The 18804-nt window shown below is 39.3% G+C and overlaps 1 protein-coding gene across 1 annotated transcript; it reads left to right on the top strand.

Annotated features, from left to right (window-relative positions):
• The first annotated feature begins 16627 nt into the window (after positions 1-16627).
• LOC137040766 (piggyBac transposable element-derived protein 4-like) lies at positions 16628-18363 on the top strand. Its single transcript, XM_067416539.1, has 2 exons — positions 16628-17824; positions 17938-18363. Exons 1-2 carry the CDS (start codon positions 16628-16630, stop codon positions 18361-18363), a joined length of 1623 nt encoding a protein of 540 aa, XP_067272640.1.
• The last annotated feature ends 441 nt before the right edge of the window (positions 18364-18804 follow it).

Below are 18804 nucleotides of genomic sequence, written 5' to 3'. Positions count from 1 at the left end.
AGTGGCTTTTAGAGGACTCCGTTCATGTTCCCGTTTTACATGTGACAGAACACAGATCGATTATGGCACGTCATTACGTCTCCATGCCACGCTATGTTCTCCAACATCCAATCATAGCGTGACTTTGGCAGGTCTGTTAGTTTTATGAGCTCAGGAAACCCGCTGCACTCTAAAAACTCCAATTAATAAAATGTTGGAAGAGCAAAAAAATATATGTTGAACTAATTTTCTTACTTGTGCTTAGTTAAGAAGACTAATTATATTAAGTCTGCAGAAATATATTTGAAAAACATTAAATGAATTGATATTTTCAAATCCAGTCAACATTTAGAATTGCAAATGTTGACTGGACTAAAAAACGCGAATCCAGTCAACATTTTATAAAAGAAGGATATGGCCAACACAATATTTTACTATGGTAAATAGATTTTTGTTTGTGCTGTTGAAATGGGCTGTTAGAAACATTTGACAAAATAGCCTATATCAGAACAATATTTGTGAAATTAGATATTATATAGTATTTTCGATGTTTTGTTTATTATGGTAGGCCCTATCTGCATTATAATGAGAAGATGGATCCTACAACACTTACATATTACATATTTAATATACATATATAATTCATGAACATATGTAGTTAATTGTGGCATTTAATCTGCCCAATTTTAATGAATACGTCCAAGAGCTTGTTTGACTACGCGGAGGGATCTGTATTGCTTGTTTGATTTCGCGGAAGCATCTCTGGAGTACTTTGATCCGCGGAAGGATACAGATCAAAGGGCTTCGCGAGGTTCACCAGAGAGGCAGCAGCAGCTCTTTTGAGGATGCAGTTCACGCGTCAGGTGAGTGTTAATGATTAAACTGCAGACAAATATCTCGAACATATTAGGCTTGTGTGGATATTTAACGTTAGACGTGAAGTAAGAAGTAAATTAGAAGTAAATATATCCAAGGGAAATAGGGATTATTTAGGCCTAAGTGATGTCTACGTCAAGTTCACTCCTCATCGAATAAATGATTTACGTTACGTTAATGTGGTCTTTAACCATGTTTAAGTAATAATACATAATTATGTTTTAAACTATAATACTATATAATGTATTTTAGATTTAATCTCAGCGTGTTGTGTGCTATTTTTGTGTCAGACAAACTTTCTCTCATTAGCTATAACGTTAGGCCAAGGTGCCATGGTGATTTTTATACGTGCAAATTTACTGAAACATGTCAAACGTGTAACTTAATGTAGGCCAAATAATGTACGCTATTTAGGGTTACGTGCTTGTGTTGAACGTGATTTTTTTCGCGTTCCAACTTTTGAAATTGTCCCGTAAATTAAGGGAACAACATAACCATGAATATGATAATATGGCGCTCATTTCATCGTCCTCACAAGTGGGACGAATTCTGAACTTTAGTTTAGTCACACATGCAAGTAAATTCTTAATATTGATAAAATGTATAAAGAATATAATTTTTTTTTTCATTATTATTAATTTTTCTCTTTCTTTCTCCAACAGGGTGTGACCAAGATATCCATTGATGGTGACTCGTTGCAAAGTTTCTCATCCAGGCCAGTCAGTTCTTCTTAAAGGGATATTTAACCCAAAAATGAAAAATTCTGTCATTTACCCTCATGTTGTTCCAAACCTGTATGAGTTTCTTTGTTCTGCTGAACACAAAATAAGATATTTGGAAGAATGTTTGTAACAAAGCAGATGGAGCAACCATTCACTAGGGGGGGAAATACTATGGTAGTGAATGGTTGCTCCATCTGCTTGGTTACAAACATTCTTCCAAATATCTTATTTTGTGTTCAGCAGAACAAAGCAAATTATACAGTATTTGAACAACATGGGGTGAATAAATGAGGACAGAATGTTCATCTTTGGTGAACTATCCCTTTTCCAGCTAAAACACTGACAAGAAGCAAGAATGCTCCACTGGATCGACTTTGACTGTGTGTGTATTTTCAAAACTAAAGGTGCATTAAAGACATTATAGAAAAGTGACAAGGGCTTTGGTCATTATTTTATTATTTAAAGAAATTTGAAATTAATTCTTATGAAAATGTATTGTTTGTATGCCAAATGTTATAAATGCAGATGATACAATGTGCTTTAATTTGTTTTTATCCTCACTATAACATGTTGTAACTAGTTCCACCACTGCAATTTCTAGTAACCATTAAAACCATTTAAAAATGAAACCCCTAATTAATATGATTTAGTTGAATTAATTATAAAAACAGGTTGAGTAAACGTACAGTTTAAAGTTGAAGTCAAGTTTGAGCCAACTAAAAATTATTAATTCAATTAACTTTAAAAAGAATTGAGCAAACGTACATTTTAATGTTGAAGTCAAGTTTGAGCCAATTAAAAAATATTGATTCAGGTAACAATCTCTAGAACGAAATTGAGTGACGTAAAATTTCTGTGGAACTAGTTACTAAATAATAATTCGTTGAAAGCACTAGAAATTTTTTACAGTGTGTAACTTCACCTGCGGGTGTCGCTGTTGGACAGGGTTACTTTACATTAAAGGGTTAGTTCAGCCAAAAATGAAATGTCTGTCATTAACTCCTCCCCCTAATGTCGTTCCACACCCGTCAGACCTCCGCTCATCTTCACACACAGTTTAAGATATTTTATATTTAGTCCGAGAGCGTATGCAAGTGTATGCACACTATACTGTCCATGTCCAGAAAGGGAATAAAAACATCATCACAGTAGTCCATATGAGACATCAGTGGGTTAATTAGAGTCTCTTGAAGCATCAGAAATACATTTGGGTCAGTGAAGTGGGCATCGACTGCATTATGCTCTGGGACTAAAATCTAAAATATCTTAAACTGTGGTCCGATGATTAGGAGTCATTAATGACATCAGTTTCATTTTTGGGTGAACTAAATCTCTAAGAAGTATAAAAAACATGTGTTTTAATAATGTTTTATATATATTTACGTTGATTTATTTTTGTAATATTATGTATTGTCTCTTTCTGGTTTTTTGAAGAGACACTGCCCCTCTTTCCTCCTTATTGACAGCCTACATTTATAATAATATCTCTGATTAATGATGAAAAAGGTTTAAAAATCGTGACTGTTTGGATTGTTTTTCCTGCCGTCGAGCCACAGGCGTTCACTGAATGACCCATCTGGTTCACCATTACAGATACAAACTTAATGTATTTTACTTTTACAATGAGCATAATAATCACAACAAAAATAAAAATATAGAGAGGACGCAGTGTTCAGAATGAGCAGTCAAGCGAAACACACACCGCCCATAGCGACGCGTTATGGCAACGACACATCTTTAGACCAACACGCAGGTCACGGTTTGCGTCATCACATTTCAGACGTATTGTTTCGGTGATGAAAGTCTTTTGGCCAAGAATGCACCGAGAATGCACATGGTCCATTTTTGGCCGAATATTTGATGCATCCCTAATTAAAATAATTAATAATAATCAGGGCAGGACTTAGGGTGGTGGGGGCCCCTGGGCTTGAGTCACTTCCGGGCCCTAGCTTCTATACATTACTTTAGATAGAACAAAATGATACACAAGCTATGTATTAGAGCAACACAATTCTGGATAAACTGAGAGTAAAAATAGAGATCACGATTCTGAACAAACAACTTAACAAAATAACATAATGTATGTTAATTGCTGAAGTCTATAAAAAATATAAAAAAATAATCTGAATTATTAAAAAAAATATTTGAATGAATGATTCAATTCCTCAATCAAATTCAACTGTTTCATAGATTAATCACCATCTTTAAACGAATCTCCTGAATGAACGATTCAATGACAAATGTTTTTTAAAAGTAATTTGTCGCCATCTGGTGGCTTAACAATATAATCGATCCAATCGTTATTTGAAGTGGAAAGCTAATTTCAAACGGTGACTGGTAAAGGATGTTACATGTCAAAAAAAAAAAAAAATGATAATTTATTTATATGACCACCGATTTAAGCTTTTTGTATTATTTTGAAGGCAAGATCACTAAAGAAAAATTTGATAATAAGTGTGTATGTTGATACTAAACACACCTGAACCAGTTCATCCTAAACAAAGATTGACTGCGTGGTTTAGTTTGGGTTGGAGCTAAACTCTGATGGACAGTGACCCTGATGGACAGTGACTCTGATGGACAGTGACTCTGATGGACAGTGACCCTGATGGACAGTGACCCTGATGGACAGTGACCCTGATGGACAGTGACTCTGATGGACAGTGACTCTGATGGACAGTGACTCTGATGGACAGTGACTCTGATGGACAGTGACCCTGATGGACAGTGACTCTGATGGACAGTGACTCTGATGGACAGTGACTCTGATGGACAGTGACTCTGATGGACAGTGACTCTGATGGACAGTGACTCTGATGGACAGTGACTCTGATGAACAGTGACCCTGATGGACAGTGACCCTGATGGACAGTGACTCTGATGAACAGTGACCCTGATGGACAGTGACTCTGATGAACAGTGACTCTGATGGACAGTGACCCTGATGGACAGTGACTCTGATGGACAGTGACCCTGATGGACAGTGACCCTGATGGACAGTGACCCTCCAGGACAGAGTTTGGAGACCCCTGTTCTGGGATATGGGTGGGGTTGTAGAAGGTCAGGGTTTAGTAACAGACTGTTGGTACACACAACAATTTATGCTGACTGACTTAACATTACAATAACTGACCAATAGCTGCTGTACTCCACAAAGGTTTCTGGAAACTTGTGAATTTTGACAATGTAAGTATCCACACTAAATAATAATACAATTTCTGACAAAACTAGTTTCTGCAGCCCATTTGAGACAACATTTTACATTAATCAGTCAAATATTGCTGCTGCTGCAGTCTATGTAAATGTTGATTATCTGCACTTCACACGTCATTGAATCAAAAGTATATTTAGTACTGTATGGAAGCCTGGATGGGAGAGAATGATGGCTCTTTTTCTTTTGTACTTTTGTAACCAATTATCCTAAATTATTAACAGTAACACTGGATTACATATGCTGTGGGGTTCCTTCTTCATGTACAATTTTGAATCGTTTGCAGGAAAAGCGATAACAGAATTTATCAAAGAATATAAATATATTAGTTAAATCAATGAAAATGTCAAAAGGAGTGTTTCAAATTTTGTGTGCCTTATGGATCATCTTTTAAATATGTAAATTTATGCAACAATTTATTTTTCAGATGTTTTTACTTGTTGAATATGTTTGTTGATTATGTCAACAAAGACTGTAAATGTTATATCAGAGTCATGGTTTGAGGATGGTGTCACTTGGTGGCCAAATTATAAAAGTGACGAACGTGTAAACAGAGCCATCAAAAAATGTGAAGAGCCAGGAGCAGACTGGATCAAATCTGATGTTCGAGTCCTCTCAAGAGCTGGTAAGGATCTGCTTTCTGGAAACAAACTTAACATATTTAAGGTTTCTAATAATTATCCATTTTTCTGTGTCATTTAAATATATACAGTAATTTACATTATTTTAACAGTCAGTACTTTATTGTAGGTTTGGAACAATAGTTGTTGTGATAGTAGTGCAGCAAATCCCCTTTATGACAGACTATTACAATGCTATACTAGTACAGTAATTACTCAAGTTGACTTTATACTCAGTGGATTTGATGGTGTACTTTGTGTAAAGTGATGCATTTTTGACAGTCATCATTTCTTGCATGTGAGTAATTATTATGTTTTTTGTGAATTCTGATCAGGTGATTACCTCAAAGCAAGGCAGAAAATGAGGGCGTCTCTGACCTGTAATACCTCAGATTTGCAAACAGATGGCGAGGAAGAAGTGATTAGGAAGCGAAAAATTAAGCCAAGGTTTCAAATTCTGAGACTGACACATATGCATAATTAGAAACATACATTTAGAAATATATTTGTTATCTTTAGAGTAGTGTTGTGAAAAGTACCACGTCTGTACTGAAATTATAAAAATGGAAATGTTGGTATCGTCACATTTTTTAATTTTCAGTACCAACTTGGTACCGAAGTCTGTATCTTTAACAACACTTACTATAGAGCACATGTTAGGTAGTGCAAACATCTTTTTGGTTATGGCGTGATTTGCTCTAATTATCAAAGAAAGCAATGGATTATTTGTAGGGTGAATATTGTGGTCAAGTAACAGAGGTCAAGTGAAACGATTCCTAGTACAGGCTTAGTAGTGTCGGCTAAATGTATAGTGTTAGTTGAGTACAAGCAGTTCTTACACTTAAAGCAATTTGATGACCAAAAAACAACAGTGGTGATACAGATTCTGATAGTGAGCCAGAGGGGGGTAAAAAGAGGAGATACCACAATCTCTCCACCTGTCCACCTCCGCCTATTTCTCCACCTATCCACCTCCGCCTATTTCTCCACCTGTCCACCTCCGCCTATTTCTCCACCTGTCCACCTCCGCCTATTTCTCCACCTGTCCACCTCCGCCTATTTCTCCACCTGTCCACCTCCGCCTATTTCTCCACCTGTCCACCTCCGCCTCTTTCTCCACCTGTCCACCTCCGCCTCTTTCTCCACCTGTCCACCTCCGCCTATTTCTCCACCTGTCCACCTCCGCCTATTTCTCCACCTGTCCACCTCCGCCTCTTTCTCCACCTGTCCACCTCCGCCTATTTCTCCACCTGTCCACCTCCGCCTATTTCTCCACCTGTCCACCTCCGCCTCTTTCTCCACCTGTCCACCTCCGCCTATTTCTCCACCTGTCCACCTCCGCCTATTTCTCCACCTGTCCACCTCCGCCTATTTCTCCACCTGTCCACCTCCGCCTATTTCTCCACCTGTCCACCTCCGCCTATTTCTCCACCTGTCCACCTCCGCCTCTTTCTCCACCTGTCCACCTCCGCCTATTTCTCCACCTGTCCACCTCCGCCTATTTCTCCACCTGTCCACCTCCGCCTATTTCTCCACCTGTCCACCTCCGCCTATTTCTCCACCTGTCCACCTCCGCCTATTTCTCCACCTGTCCACCTCCGCCTATTTCTCCACCTGTCCAACTCCGCCTATTTCTCCACCTGTCCAACTCCGCCTATTTCTCCACCTGTCCACCTCCGCCTATTTCTCCACCTGTCCACCTCCGCCTATTTCTCCACCTGTCCACCTCCGCCTATTTCTCCACCTGTCCAACTCCGCCTATTTCTCCACCTGTCCAACTCCGCCTATTTCTCCACCTGTCCACCTCCGCCTATTTCTCCACTTGTCCACCTCCGCCTATTTCTCCACCTGTCCACCTCCGCCTCTTTCTCCACCTGTCCACCTCCGCCTATTTCTCCACCTGTCCACCTCCGCCTATTTCTCCACCTGTCCACCTCCGCCTATTTCTCCACCTGTCCACCTCCGCCTATTTCTCCACCTGTCCACCTCCGCCTCTTTCTCCACCTGTCCACCTCCGCCTATTTCTCCACCTGTCCACCTCCGCCTCTTTCTCCACCTGTCCACCTCCGCCTATTTCTCCACTTGTCCACCTCTTCCTATTTCTCCACCTGTCCACCTCCGCCTCTTTCTCCACCTGTCCACCTCCGCCTATTTCTCCACCTGTCCACCTCCGCCTATTTCTCCACCTGTCCACCTCCGCCTATTTCTCCACCTGTCCACCTCTTCCTATTTCTCCACCTGTCCACCTCCGCCTCTTTCTCCACCTGTCCACCTCCGCCTATTTCTCCACCTGTCCACCTCCGCCTATTTCTCCACCTGTCCACCTCCGCCTATTTCTCCACCTGTCCACCTCCGCCTATTTCTCCACCTGTCCACCTCCGCCTATTTCTCCACCTGTCCACCTCCGCCTATTTCTCCACCTGTCCACCTCCGCCTATTTCTCCACCTGTCCACCTCCGCCTATTTCTCCACCTGTCCACCTCCGCCTATTTCTCCACCTGTCCACCTCCGCCTATTTCTCCACCTGTCCACCTCCGCCTATTCCTCCACCTGTCCACCTCCGCCTATTTCTCCACCTGTCCACCTCCGCCTATTCCTCCACCTGTCCACCTCCGCCTCTTTCTCCACCTGTCCACCTCCGCCTATTTCTCCACCTGTCCACCTCCGCCTATTTCTCCACCTGCTCCTGACATATCACATGAAACTTGTCAGAGACCTCTGCTAGACCCGAGGCAGACAGAATCTTCTTTTTCTTTCACTGGTATATCCCTGTATTTCCATTTAATCATTTTGTAAGCAATGTTGTTAATATCCAGCTGTTTAGTTATAACATTAACGCACAATATCAGTGTCCCATTGGCCACTATTAACATATTCAGTCAAGTTACTTATATGAGACTCATGCAGTTAATGTAACTTCATGTGCTCAGAGACAGGATTCAGCTGGACATATTTGAAGGATTTATTATTCACAATGATTATATAATGTATTATTCACTTTAAAATAATATAATTATTGTCTTTTTGATGTTTGACAGAAGCACCACCTGTCTCCTTTTCTGGAATGTCTTCTAGTCCTCTACGCCACCGCTCTGTTGTCCCAGATCGTATGCCTCGTATGCCTGAAGATGGCTACTGCACAGGTACAATACTATATATATATATATATCTTAGAAAATCTGTGTTCATCAAAGTGATCACTTATGGGCAAAAACAGCCTCTCCCTGGTTTCATTGACTCTAGGTTCTACGTCTACCATACCATCAAGCTCTATGGGCCACATCTCTGTTACACCTCGGTCAAATGAGCATTCGTTTAGGCCCACGTTTAGACTGGGAAAGACGGGCACTGCACCTATTCCTTGCTCTGGTAACATCCTTTCAATTTAAAACATTCTGTGACTGTACCATTTAAAAAAAAAATGATATAGATCAAGAAAACTTTATATTTTGTAAATGCTTCCTTAACTCTTTTTGTAGCTGCTCAGCTGCACATTCTAACATTGGTAGGAAATGTGAAGGAACAGCAAATGCAACTTGCTGCTGCTGTCAAACATCTCACTGCACGACTGGGGACAGAAACTCCTGTGGCTGAAATGCCTCACAATATCAGTGTCCCATTGGCCACTATGCCTGAAGTTGAGGAACTGGAGGAGTGGCTTAAAGATTCAAGAAACGCACGGGCTAAACAAAACATGGTAGGTTTGTTTTTTCTTTCATGACCTGAAGTTACTTCATGATTGCTGCATTTACTGTGTGCCTATATAGTACACACTGCTCTCATCTATATTTTGGGATAATTAATCAAAACATCCGGTAATATCATCATCATTTTATAATATGTATTTGTGTGTTTTCAGATATCTGCTCTGGGTGCTGTTGGAGGTCCAAACACAAAGCAAATTTCATGGAACATTCTCCACAGGCTCTTCTCAGATTCAGTAGCTAAAACAATTAACTGGAAAGGAGTCAATGGGAAGAAGTGTTTCAAAGAAATGCTGACAAGACATTTGCTGATTAGTAAGTAGGCGCCGGCGGTTTTTCTTTTCTTCCTTTAAGACAGTGGTGCAAAACTCCGTAATTTTTAGCCACACAAATAAGTTCAAGACATAATTTTATACTATAAACTGTCTACTTTTTATTTGTGGACTCTGGGAACGGATTATTTTGCATGCATATATATATATAGTCAGTAAGTAAGAATTAATACTACAACTAAGAAACAAATGTGTAAACTACAAAATTGCACAAGTCAGGAATCAAACGCACACCCTCAAACGCAAGCAAAAGCACCCTCATTTGACAGTAATAATATTGGCAAGACAGATTTGGCAGATTTTCACATTTGTGTCCTAGCTCTGGAGAGCGTCAAATGCATGTATTTACAGCGTGTTTTTGCAGCTGTGAGTGGTGGAGCCAATCACAGACATAGCGGTGAGTGATACAGCCAATCACAGACATAGCAGTGAGTGATACAGCCAATCACAGACATAGCAGTGAGTGATACAGCCAATCACAGACATAGCGGTGAGTGATACAGCCAATCACAGACATAGCAGTGAGTGATACAGCCAATCACAGACATAGCGGTGAGTGATACAGCCAATCACAGACATAGCGGTGAGTGATACAGCCAATCACAGACATAGCAGTGAGTGATACAGCCAATCACAGACATAGCGGTGAGTGATACAGCCAATCACAGACATAGCGGTGAGTGATACAGCCAATCACAGACATAGCGGTGAGTGATACAGCCAATCACAGACATAGTGGTGAGTGATACAGCCAATCACAGACATAGCGGTGAGTGATACAGCCAATCACAGACATAGCGGTGAGTGATACAGCCAATCACAGACATAGCGGTGAGTGATACAGCCAATCACAGACATAGCGGTGAGTGATACAGCCAATCACAGACATAGCGGTGAGTGATACAGCCAATCACAGACATAGCGGTGAGTGATACAGCCAATCACGGACATAGCGGTGAGTGATACAGCCAATCACAGACATAGCTAAAGTGGGAGAAGTGGGAGGAGTAACTCGCTTTACGCACCTCCTTGACGTCATGTGCGTATGACGTTACCGTTATAACGTGAGCAAACACACAACCTGAGCGCCAGTCTGAACTCCGTCTCCAATATATATGTGTTTTAATAAACAGTTAGGTCCAGTCTAGCGATTCTGATTGGATTATGTTGGTAATAGACACTTTCCTAGAGCTAAAATGTGTTGAGCCTCTAATAAGTGCTTTTGATCTTCTTTTTGCTTTAAATAATATGCGGAAAATACTGGGCATTTTCCACAGATTTGTCCCACCACCTACAACGCAACCGAATGCTTCAAGCGCCTTCAAGGTCGCAAAATGTGCTCTTTTTTAACTTTTAAACAGGCAATGACAGAATTTTACCATACATTTTTACAGCAGGTCTATTGGAACGGGATTAGTATTACCCGAGGTCATTTTTCCAGACCTTTTTACAGAAGGTAAAAGTCTCGGTAATCTTTACTGACATTGTCCATAATGATTACCGAGATGGCACATTCGGACGGGACTAAAATCACAGAGAACCTCTGGTAATAATTACTTTACCCCCACGTCCCCATGTTAAACTAATCCAGTCCGAATAGGGCTAAAGTCTGTCTCCTTTCTTAACACTTTCCTGTACATAGTTCATAGGTCATCATCACTGTCAGCTGTGGATGGTTAATCATCTCGTTTAGTCTGTGTATGAAAGTCCTGTGTTTTCAGTTCTCTGTTGTCCGGTAGTGTAAGTCCTAGGTTGTGTTTAATGTGGCTGTTTATGCACTGACCTGAGATATCATTCTCATATGTCCTTAGTTGCTGAGTTACACTCAGTGCATTTGGGGTCTATACGACCCCAAAATGTAAAGAGTGATTGTAAAAAAAGTATACAGTTTTAATAATACATATAATATATTATTTTTTTCGTTTACTTCTCATCTATACAGTAATGCTGTTTTTTTTGATATACAAAGTACTTTTGTACCTATTTACCCCACTATTCCTCAACTATACCATTAGCTTGCGTGTAAAATATTAGTTTTTTATGAAAAAAATACTTAAATGATGATCTAAATTAAATATAATTTGTTTCTGGATATTGATATAGGTGTTAGCTGTACAATTCTGCCATCTGTTGGTCAAAGACAAACCTGAAGGAATTACAATTTAAGAAAGAATTAGTTTTGTCCATAGGGGGCAATAGAGATCCATTCATTTTACTGGATGTGGCCAACAGTTCAGTTCAGTTTCAGTTTATTGTCCCCTAAGGGAAACTTGTCTTACAGCCAGGTAAACACACAGGTAGCACAACAGGTAAACACCACATACACATACAAATAACAATACAAACTATTTAGTTAAAAACACTGTTACATACACTACTACTCGTCTAATTCAAGAACTATGCAAGTTTAATAACCGAATTGCACTTGGTATAAAAGAGTTCTTTGTCCTATTGGATTTAAAACGAGGGACTCTGAATCTCCGGCCTAAGGGGAGGACCTCAAAAGAACAATGAAGGGGGTGATTTACACAGCCCAATATGGCATCTGCTTTCCTCATAACCTGCCTCTCATAAATATTTGTTAAGGAAACCTGTGGGCAGCCTATTAACTTACCAGCCACACACTTACTATACACACCCTGACGAAGGCATGTAAAGCCGCAACGCGTAGGTGTCTCTGTCACCAATTTTTTAAATGTTTAAGCCATGAAAAAATAAAGGCTTTTTAACTATCTCAATATACCCATCGAGTGCCTTGGACTACTTTTGCATTTAAACTTACCAGCCACTTTTACAATATAGCTGAGGTTATTTTTCTCCCTCAGGCTGATGCCCCCATACCAGGCAATAAAAGCAAAAGTAAGGACAGATTCAATAAAAGATTTATAAAATAAAGACAGGATAACCTTATCAACATTAAAAGAGTTAAGCTTCCTTAGGAAGTACAATCGTTGTTGTCCCTTTTTACAGATCATCTCTGCATTTATGTTAAATTTAAGTTTATTGACTAACACAGTGCCCAGATATTTGTACTGCTCTACCACTTCTATGCTGATTCCTTTTATATAGGTGGGTGGAGGACAACCAGATTGTTTTCTCCTAAAATCTATGAGCATATCCTTGGTTTTAGAGGTGTTAAGATGGAGAAAAGACCTGTCGCACCAACTTACAAACTCATCGACCACTGGCCCATGCTGAGATTCACGTTTCTGCAGTAAACTGACAATAACTGTATCATCCGCATATTTCAGAATGTGTCTATTACTATAATGACTCCTACAATCGTTAGTGTAGAGGATGTATAGCAAAGGTGAAAGTACACAACCCTGCGGGGAGCCAGTGGAAGAGACACGCTTTCGAGAGAGACAACCATTCACCTTAACTCGCTGTGTTCTGTTAGTTAAAAAGTCCATAATCCAGCACACAAGATTACTCTCAATGTTAAATTCTGATAATAATTTACTGACTAAAACGTGTGGCTGGATAGTATTAAAAGCAGAAGAAACAAACACGCACAGTCAGCTTGGAAGAAGCCAATTGGTCAAAGGAAGACCAGGAAGAAGATTAATAAAGACATTTCACTGACGTAGGAAACATGCTTTATTACATAGCTGCAATTGTGCCAACCTTTAACACCAATTGTACACATGTCAAACTTTTACTTTACCCAAAAAATTCTGTCATTAAAGGGTTAGTTCACCCAAAAGTGAAATTGAGGTCATTAATGACTCACCCCAATGTCATTCCAGACCCGTAAGACCTCCATTCCTCTTCAGAACACAGTTTAAGATATTTTATATTTTAGTCCCAGAGCATTGTGGCGATCCGAATCATTGAATCATGGCTGTTTGAATCTTTATTTGAGGTTTGAAAATAAATGCAGAAGAGAAGCCAATGCTGAATAAAATCGTAGTTTGTGTTATTTTTGGACCCAAATGTATTTTGGATGCTTCAAGAGACTCTAATTAACCCACTGATGTCTCATATGGACTACTGTGATGATGTTTTTATTCCCTTTCTGGACATGGACAGTAAAGTGTGCATACTGCATTATGCTCTGGGACTAAAATATAAAATATCTTAAACTGTGTGTGAAGATGAACGGAGGTCTTACGGGTGTGGAACAACATTAGGGGGAGGAGTTAATGACATCAATTTCATTTTTGGGTGAACTAACACTTTAAATGACTCGCCTTGTCGCTCCACACCCGTAAAACCTTCGTTCATCTTCGGAACACAGTTTAAGGTATTTCATATTTAGTCCAAGAGCTTTCTGTCCCTTCATTGAAAATGTATGTACGGTATACTGTCACTTTTTATGTTGTTGTTATTTTTGGACCAAAATGTATTTTCATTGCTTTCATTGCAAAAATTCTAACCAACCCACTGATGTCACATACGGACTACTTTGATGATGTTATTATCTTTCTGGTCCTTCTGGACATGGACAGTATACCGTACATACATTTTCAATGGAGGGACAGAAAGCTCGGAGTAAATATAAAATACCTTAAACTGTGTTCTGAAGATGGAGGTCTTACGGGTCTGGAACGACATTAGGGTGAGGAGTAAATGACAGAATTTTCATTTTTGGGTGAACTAGCTTTTTTAACCTTAAAAAAAAACGGCCCAAACATTGGGCAACATTAAACACAGCTGGTTAAGTCTTCTTTCTTGTTACTTCTTTCTGCTACCGCCACCAGTCCTCTCAGGTGCATATTTCAAGTCTTTGGCCATGTATTCGTCTACTTTCATTGGCTTTAAGCTCAAGACCGCATCTGATGAGAAAAAAAAAAAAAAAAAAAAAAAAAACAGATCAGTATTAGCAAACACTACTCTCTCAAATTAAAATATTTAGCAAATATCAACTTTTGTGGCATTGCCAATGATCAAAGTATATCAATTAGTATTGATCAACATGCAGTCATTGATAATCATGTGCTTGAGCGAGCAACAAAAGGCAGTTGGTAGTAACCCTTGCTGCAGGTAGAGAAGTTAGTCTAGAGCCCAGAATGGAGTATTTTATTTATATATATATATATATATATATATATATATATATATATATATATATATATATATATATATATATATATAAAGTTTGGACACATTACTATGTGTAATGTTTTTGAAAGAAGTTTCTTCTGCTCATCAAGCCTGCATTTATTTGATCAAAAATACAGTAAAAAAAAAAAAAAGTAATATTGTGATCTTATTACAATTTAAATATTTGGTTTTCAATTTATTATATGTTAAATTACAATTTATTTCTGTGAAAAGCTGAATTTTCAGTATCATTCCTTCAGCGTCACATGATCCTTCAGCAATCATTCTAATATTCTGATTTATTATGAGTGTTGGAAACAGTTCTGCTGCTTAATATATTTGATGAATAAAAGGTTTAAAAGAACTGCATTTATTCAAAATAAAAACATTTTCAAATAATATAAATCTCCTTTACTATCAATTTAACACAGTGTTTCTCAAACTTTTTCAGCCCAAGGACTTTATCTTCCAATTTTTTCCTGAGGACCACCTACAGAATCCCACTCTAACACGCCCCCCAAAACCAACAAAATAGGAAGGATAAGCTAAATTTAAGTTTAATATGCAACTGTTTCAAGTCAAAAACGAATCATTCAAACATAAATGCAATGATTTGATCAGAAATTATTGTATACATTTTATATATAAAAAGTCTTCCACATAAACCTGTATTTAAATTTTACAAAAATGTAACAAAAAAAAAGTAAAGGGTTAGTTACTTTCAGATTCAAATAGATGGTTGGGTTAGGTTTGGGGACAACTTAACGTTAAAGGAGACTTTCAGGTCGTTTTTCCAAATCTCTGGAAAAAAGAAGAAAGAAGAATGTGACGTGCTAAAGATGTATAGATATTCTTATGCCTCTCCCATTGGGTAACGGTAGTACAAGACAAAAACATTCAAACTGATCTAATATGTATAACGTTAGCTTCATGGAGCGTAACGTAGACTCACTGTATTCCGGACATCACGGTATTCCGGACACTTGAACTTTTCCGCGATTTCTATAAATAACCCTCATTTGTGCTTTGGGGTGAATATGACCCCAATCGACTTTTCTTTAGTTAAAAAAAAAATGGTTCCTTTATCTCAGTGGAATAAAATCTTGTGACTTTTCCTAAGTTATCTATCTATACATGCACAAAAAAAACTGGGCTTGATTCAGTTGTTCTAAAGGTGTGTAAAAAAAAAGTCACACTCATGACCTTTGGGGTCAATATGACCCCACATTGAAATGAATGGGAAAATTGAAAAAAATTTGTTTTTTATTTTTCATTTGTCAAAAAAATATTTAAATCCAGAATAAATCTGAAAATTTCCATACCATAATGAGGTCCTGGTACTAGAGCACAAATGTAATGTGGAACGAACATGATCACTTGCACACACACATGCTTGTGCACACAAACACACACACACAGGTGTGACTCCAATTGAAAGCATTTTTTTTAGAAATTGACAAATAAAATCAATAACTCCAGCATAAACCTGAAAATTTCCACACAGACATGAAGGCCTGGTACTAGAGCAAAAATGCATTGTAGAAAAGACATGCTCACTCAAACACACGCACAACAAACAGGTATGACTGCCACAGCCACATAAAATCAGCCACAAATGCAGAACAAAGATAAAAGGGGTGAGACCTAATGCACACACATATGGGCACGCACACACACACACACACACACACACACACACACACACACACATACCACACACACACACACACACACACACACACACACACACACACACACACACAGGGAGAGGGAGAGAGAGAGAGAGAGAGAGAGAGAGAGAGAGAGAGAGAGAGAGAGAGAGAGAGAGAGAGAGAGAGAGAGAGAGAGAGAGAGAGGTGTGTGTGACTGTCACAGAGTGTCTGTATGGAATTTGTCAAATGTAATCAGCCACAAATATAGAACACGTGTGAGTGAATCAGTGAGACCTAATGCATGCACACACACACATGCAGAGAGAGCAAGGGAGAGATGAAAGGCAACTGACCTGTTCAACTTTGAGAAAGTTTACTCAGGGATCTAAGAGCTGCAACTTTGTTTTGAAAACAAAGAAATTGTTCCCACACTAAAGCTATAAAAGAGGGTCTTTGGTGTCCTGCACAGTTCATTCTGTGGCAGTATGGCAAAGAAATACACGCTCCTTGAGACTTTGGATTACCTGCTTGATTTAAGTGAACCTGAATCATGCCTGGAAGACACTGAAGCAGATGATTCTGAGCCAGAGGACTGCAATCCTCCTGAAGAAAATACAGGTTTGGAAGAGGATTACCAGGAATCGGATGAGGAACAGGGACTAGGGAGAGCTTCATCTTCACAAGTGATAAAGCTGACACCTGGACCAACAAGGTTTGCAATTTCTCGTGTAGATGACATAAAGTCGGCTTTTTTGTTATTTTTTCCATCAACAATCCAAAATATCTTGGTGGAAATGACAAATCTGGAAGGGAAACGTGTGCTTGGTGATGACTGGAGGGATGTGGACTGGACCGACATGGAGGCATATATCGGTCTGCTCCTTCTTGCAGGAGTGTATCGCTCAAACAACAAGGCCCTGTCCAGTTTGTGGGAGGCTGAGACTGGACGGGCAATTTTCCGGGCTGTCATGTCACTAAGAAGATTCAGAAGATTGTCTAAAGTCATTCGATTTGATGACAGGGCCACTAGACCTGCTCGGCGCGAAACTGACAAACTGGCACCCATTCGTGATGTGTGGAATTTATGGGTCGAGCGTCTCCCACTAATGTGCAAACCTGGCTTGGACATTACAGTGGATGAGTGCCTGGTGCCATTCCGAGGTCGCTGCCCCTTCAAGCAGTACATCCCCAGCAAGCCGGCAAAATATGGGATAAAAATCTGGGCAGCTTGTGACGCCAGGACAAGCTACGCATGGAACATGCAAGTGTACACCGGAAAGCCAAGCGATGGGCCGCCAGAAAGAAATCAGGGCATGCGTGTGGTCCTGGATTTGACCACTGGTCTCCAGGGACACACAGTAACGTGTGATAATTTCTTCACGTCATATGCTCTTGGCCAGGAGCTCCTGAGAAGAAAGTTGACAATGGTCGGCACTGTTAGGAAAAACAAGCCTGAACTCCCACCTGCCCTTCTTACAACAAGAGACCGAGTTTGTTTTTCCTCTATCTTTGCCTTCACCGAGACACACAGTCTCGTGTCATACTGCCCCAAAAGGGGTAAAAATGTGCTGCTGATGAGCACATGCCACAGAGATGCCAACGTAAGTGACAGGCAGGACAAGAAGCCTGGTGTCATCCTAGATTACAACCGCTGCAAAGGTGGAGTTGACAACCTTGACAAGGTATTTACAAATTTGTTTGCTAATTTTTATTCAAAGTTGGTGACAGAGTGGCATTTCTTTTGCCAGCAGATATACTCATTTGTGTGTGTGTGTGTTTTTTTGCAATATTGCAGATGGTTGCAAGCTACAGTTGTAAGCGGAAACCAAATCGCTGGCCAATGGTGGTCTTTTCTACAATCTTGGATGTATCTGCCATAAACGCATTTGTGGTTTGGAGGGAGGTAAATCCATCATGGGAGAGAGGGAAGAATTACAAAAGGAGGCTCTTTCTAGAAAAGCTGGGGAAAGATCTGGTGTCCCCTCACATGGAGCGACGAAAAAGCCAGCCTCATGCACCAGCCTCTGCAGCAGTCCTGAAGAGAATGCAAGATTCTTCCAATGCTCCAGGCCCTTCCACTGAACCCCCATCATCCAAGAGAAAAAGATGTCAGGTTTGTCCACGCGCCAAGGACTCAAAAACGGATAGGCAGTGCGCAAACTGTGAAAAAGCCATCTGTGCTGCACATACCGTATACTTGTGCCAGATGTGCATGGACTGATTTTTGTTCATTCATAACATTCTAGACTGTGTAATTTTTTTTTTGTTGTAGCTTGTTATTGCTTTTATGTTCAGTGTTCAGAATTTGATTGTCAAAAAATTATATTGTTATTCTGTGTTCATTCTTCACTCCTGTTCATTTATTTTTATATTCATATTATTAAATTAACATCTTCTAAATTCTAAAGTTAATAATTTTTTTTCACAATTGGTTCATTAAAATAAATAATATACAACTAAAATCTGATTCTAAGTCTTGTCCTTTAGGTATTTCTTATATGGCGATTTCTGTGTTTTTTTGTAAAAACAGACATTTCAAAAAGCATCAAAAACTACCAAAATTCTACTAATTGAAAGAATATTTATTTTTAATGTCTTGTATAATGTTTATACATATATAAATTCACAAAATGTATCACAAAAGTTATGATATGAGCAGTTT

The sequence above is a fragment of the Pseudorasbora parva genome, chromosome 14, assembly GCF_024679245.1.
Source record: "Pseudorasbora parva isolate DD20220531a chromosome 14, ASM2467924v1, whole genome shotgun sequence".
Lineage (NCBI taxonomy): Eukaryota > Metazoa > Chordata > Actinopteri > Cypriniformes > Gobionidae > Pseudorasbora > Pseudorasbora parva.
The sequence above is the reverse complement of the archived record's forward strand: the minus strand, read 5'-3'. Positions and strand labels throughout refer to the sequence as shown.

Bases quoted from the DNA above. Each gene is read 5' to 3' on its own strand.
- LOC137040766 (XM_067416539.1), top strand. From the start codon at position 16,628: ATGGCAAAGAAATACACGCTCCTTGAGACTTTGGATTACCTGCTTGAT. The intron at 17,825-17,937 runs GTATTTACAAAT...GCAATATTGCAG, and splicing joins GAGTTGACAACCTTGACAAG to ATGGTTGCAAGCTACAGTTG.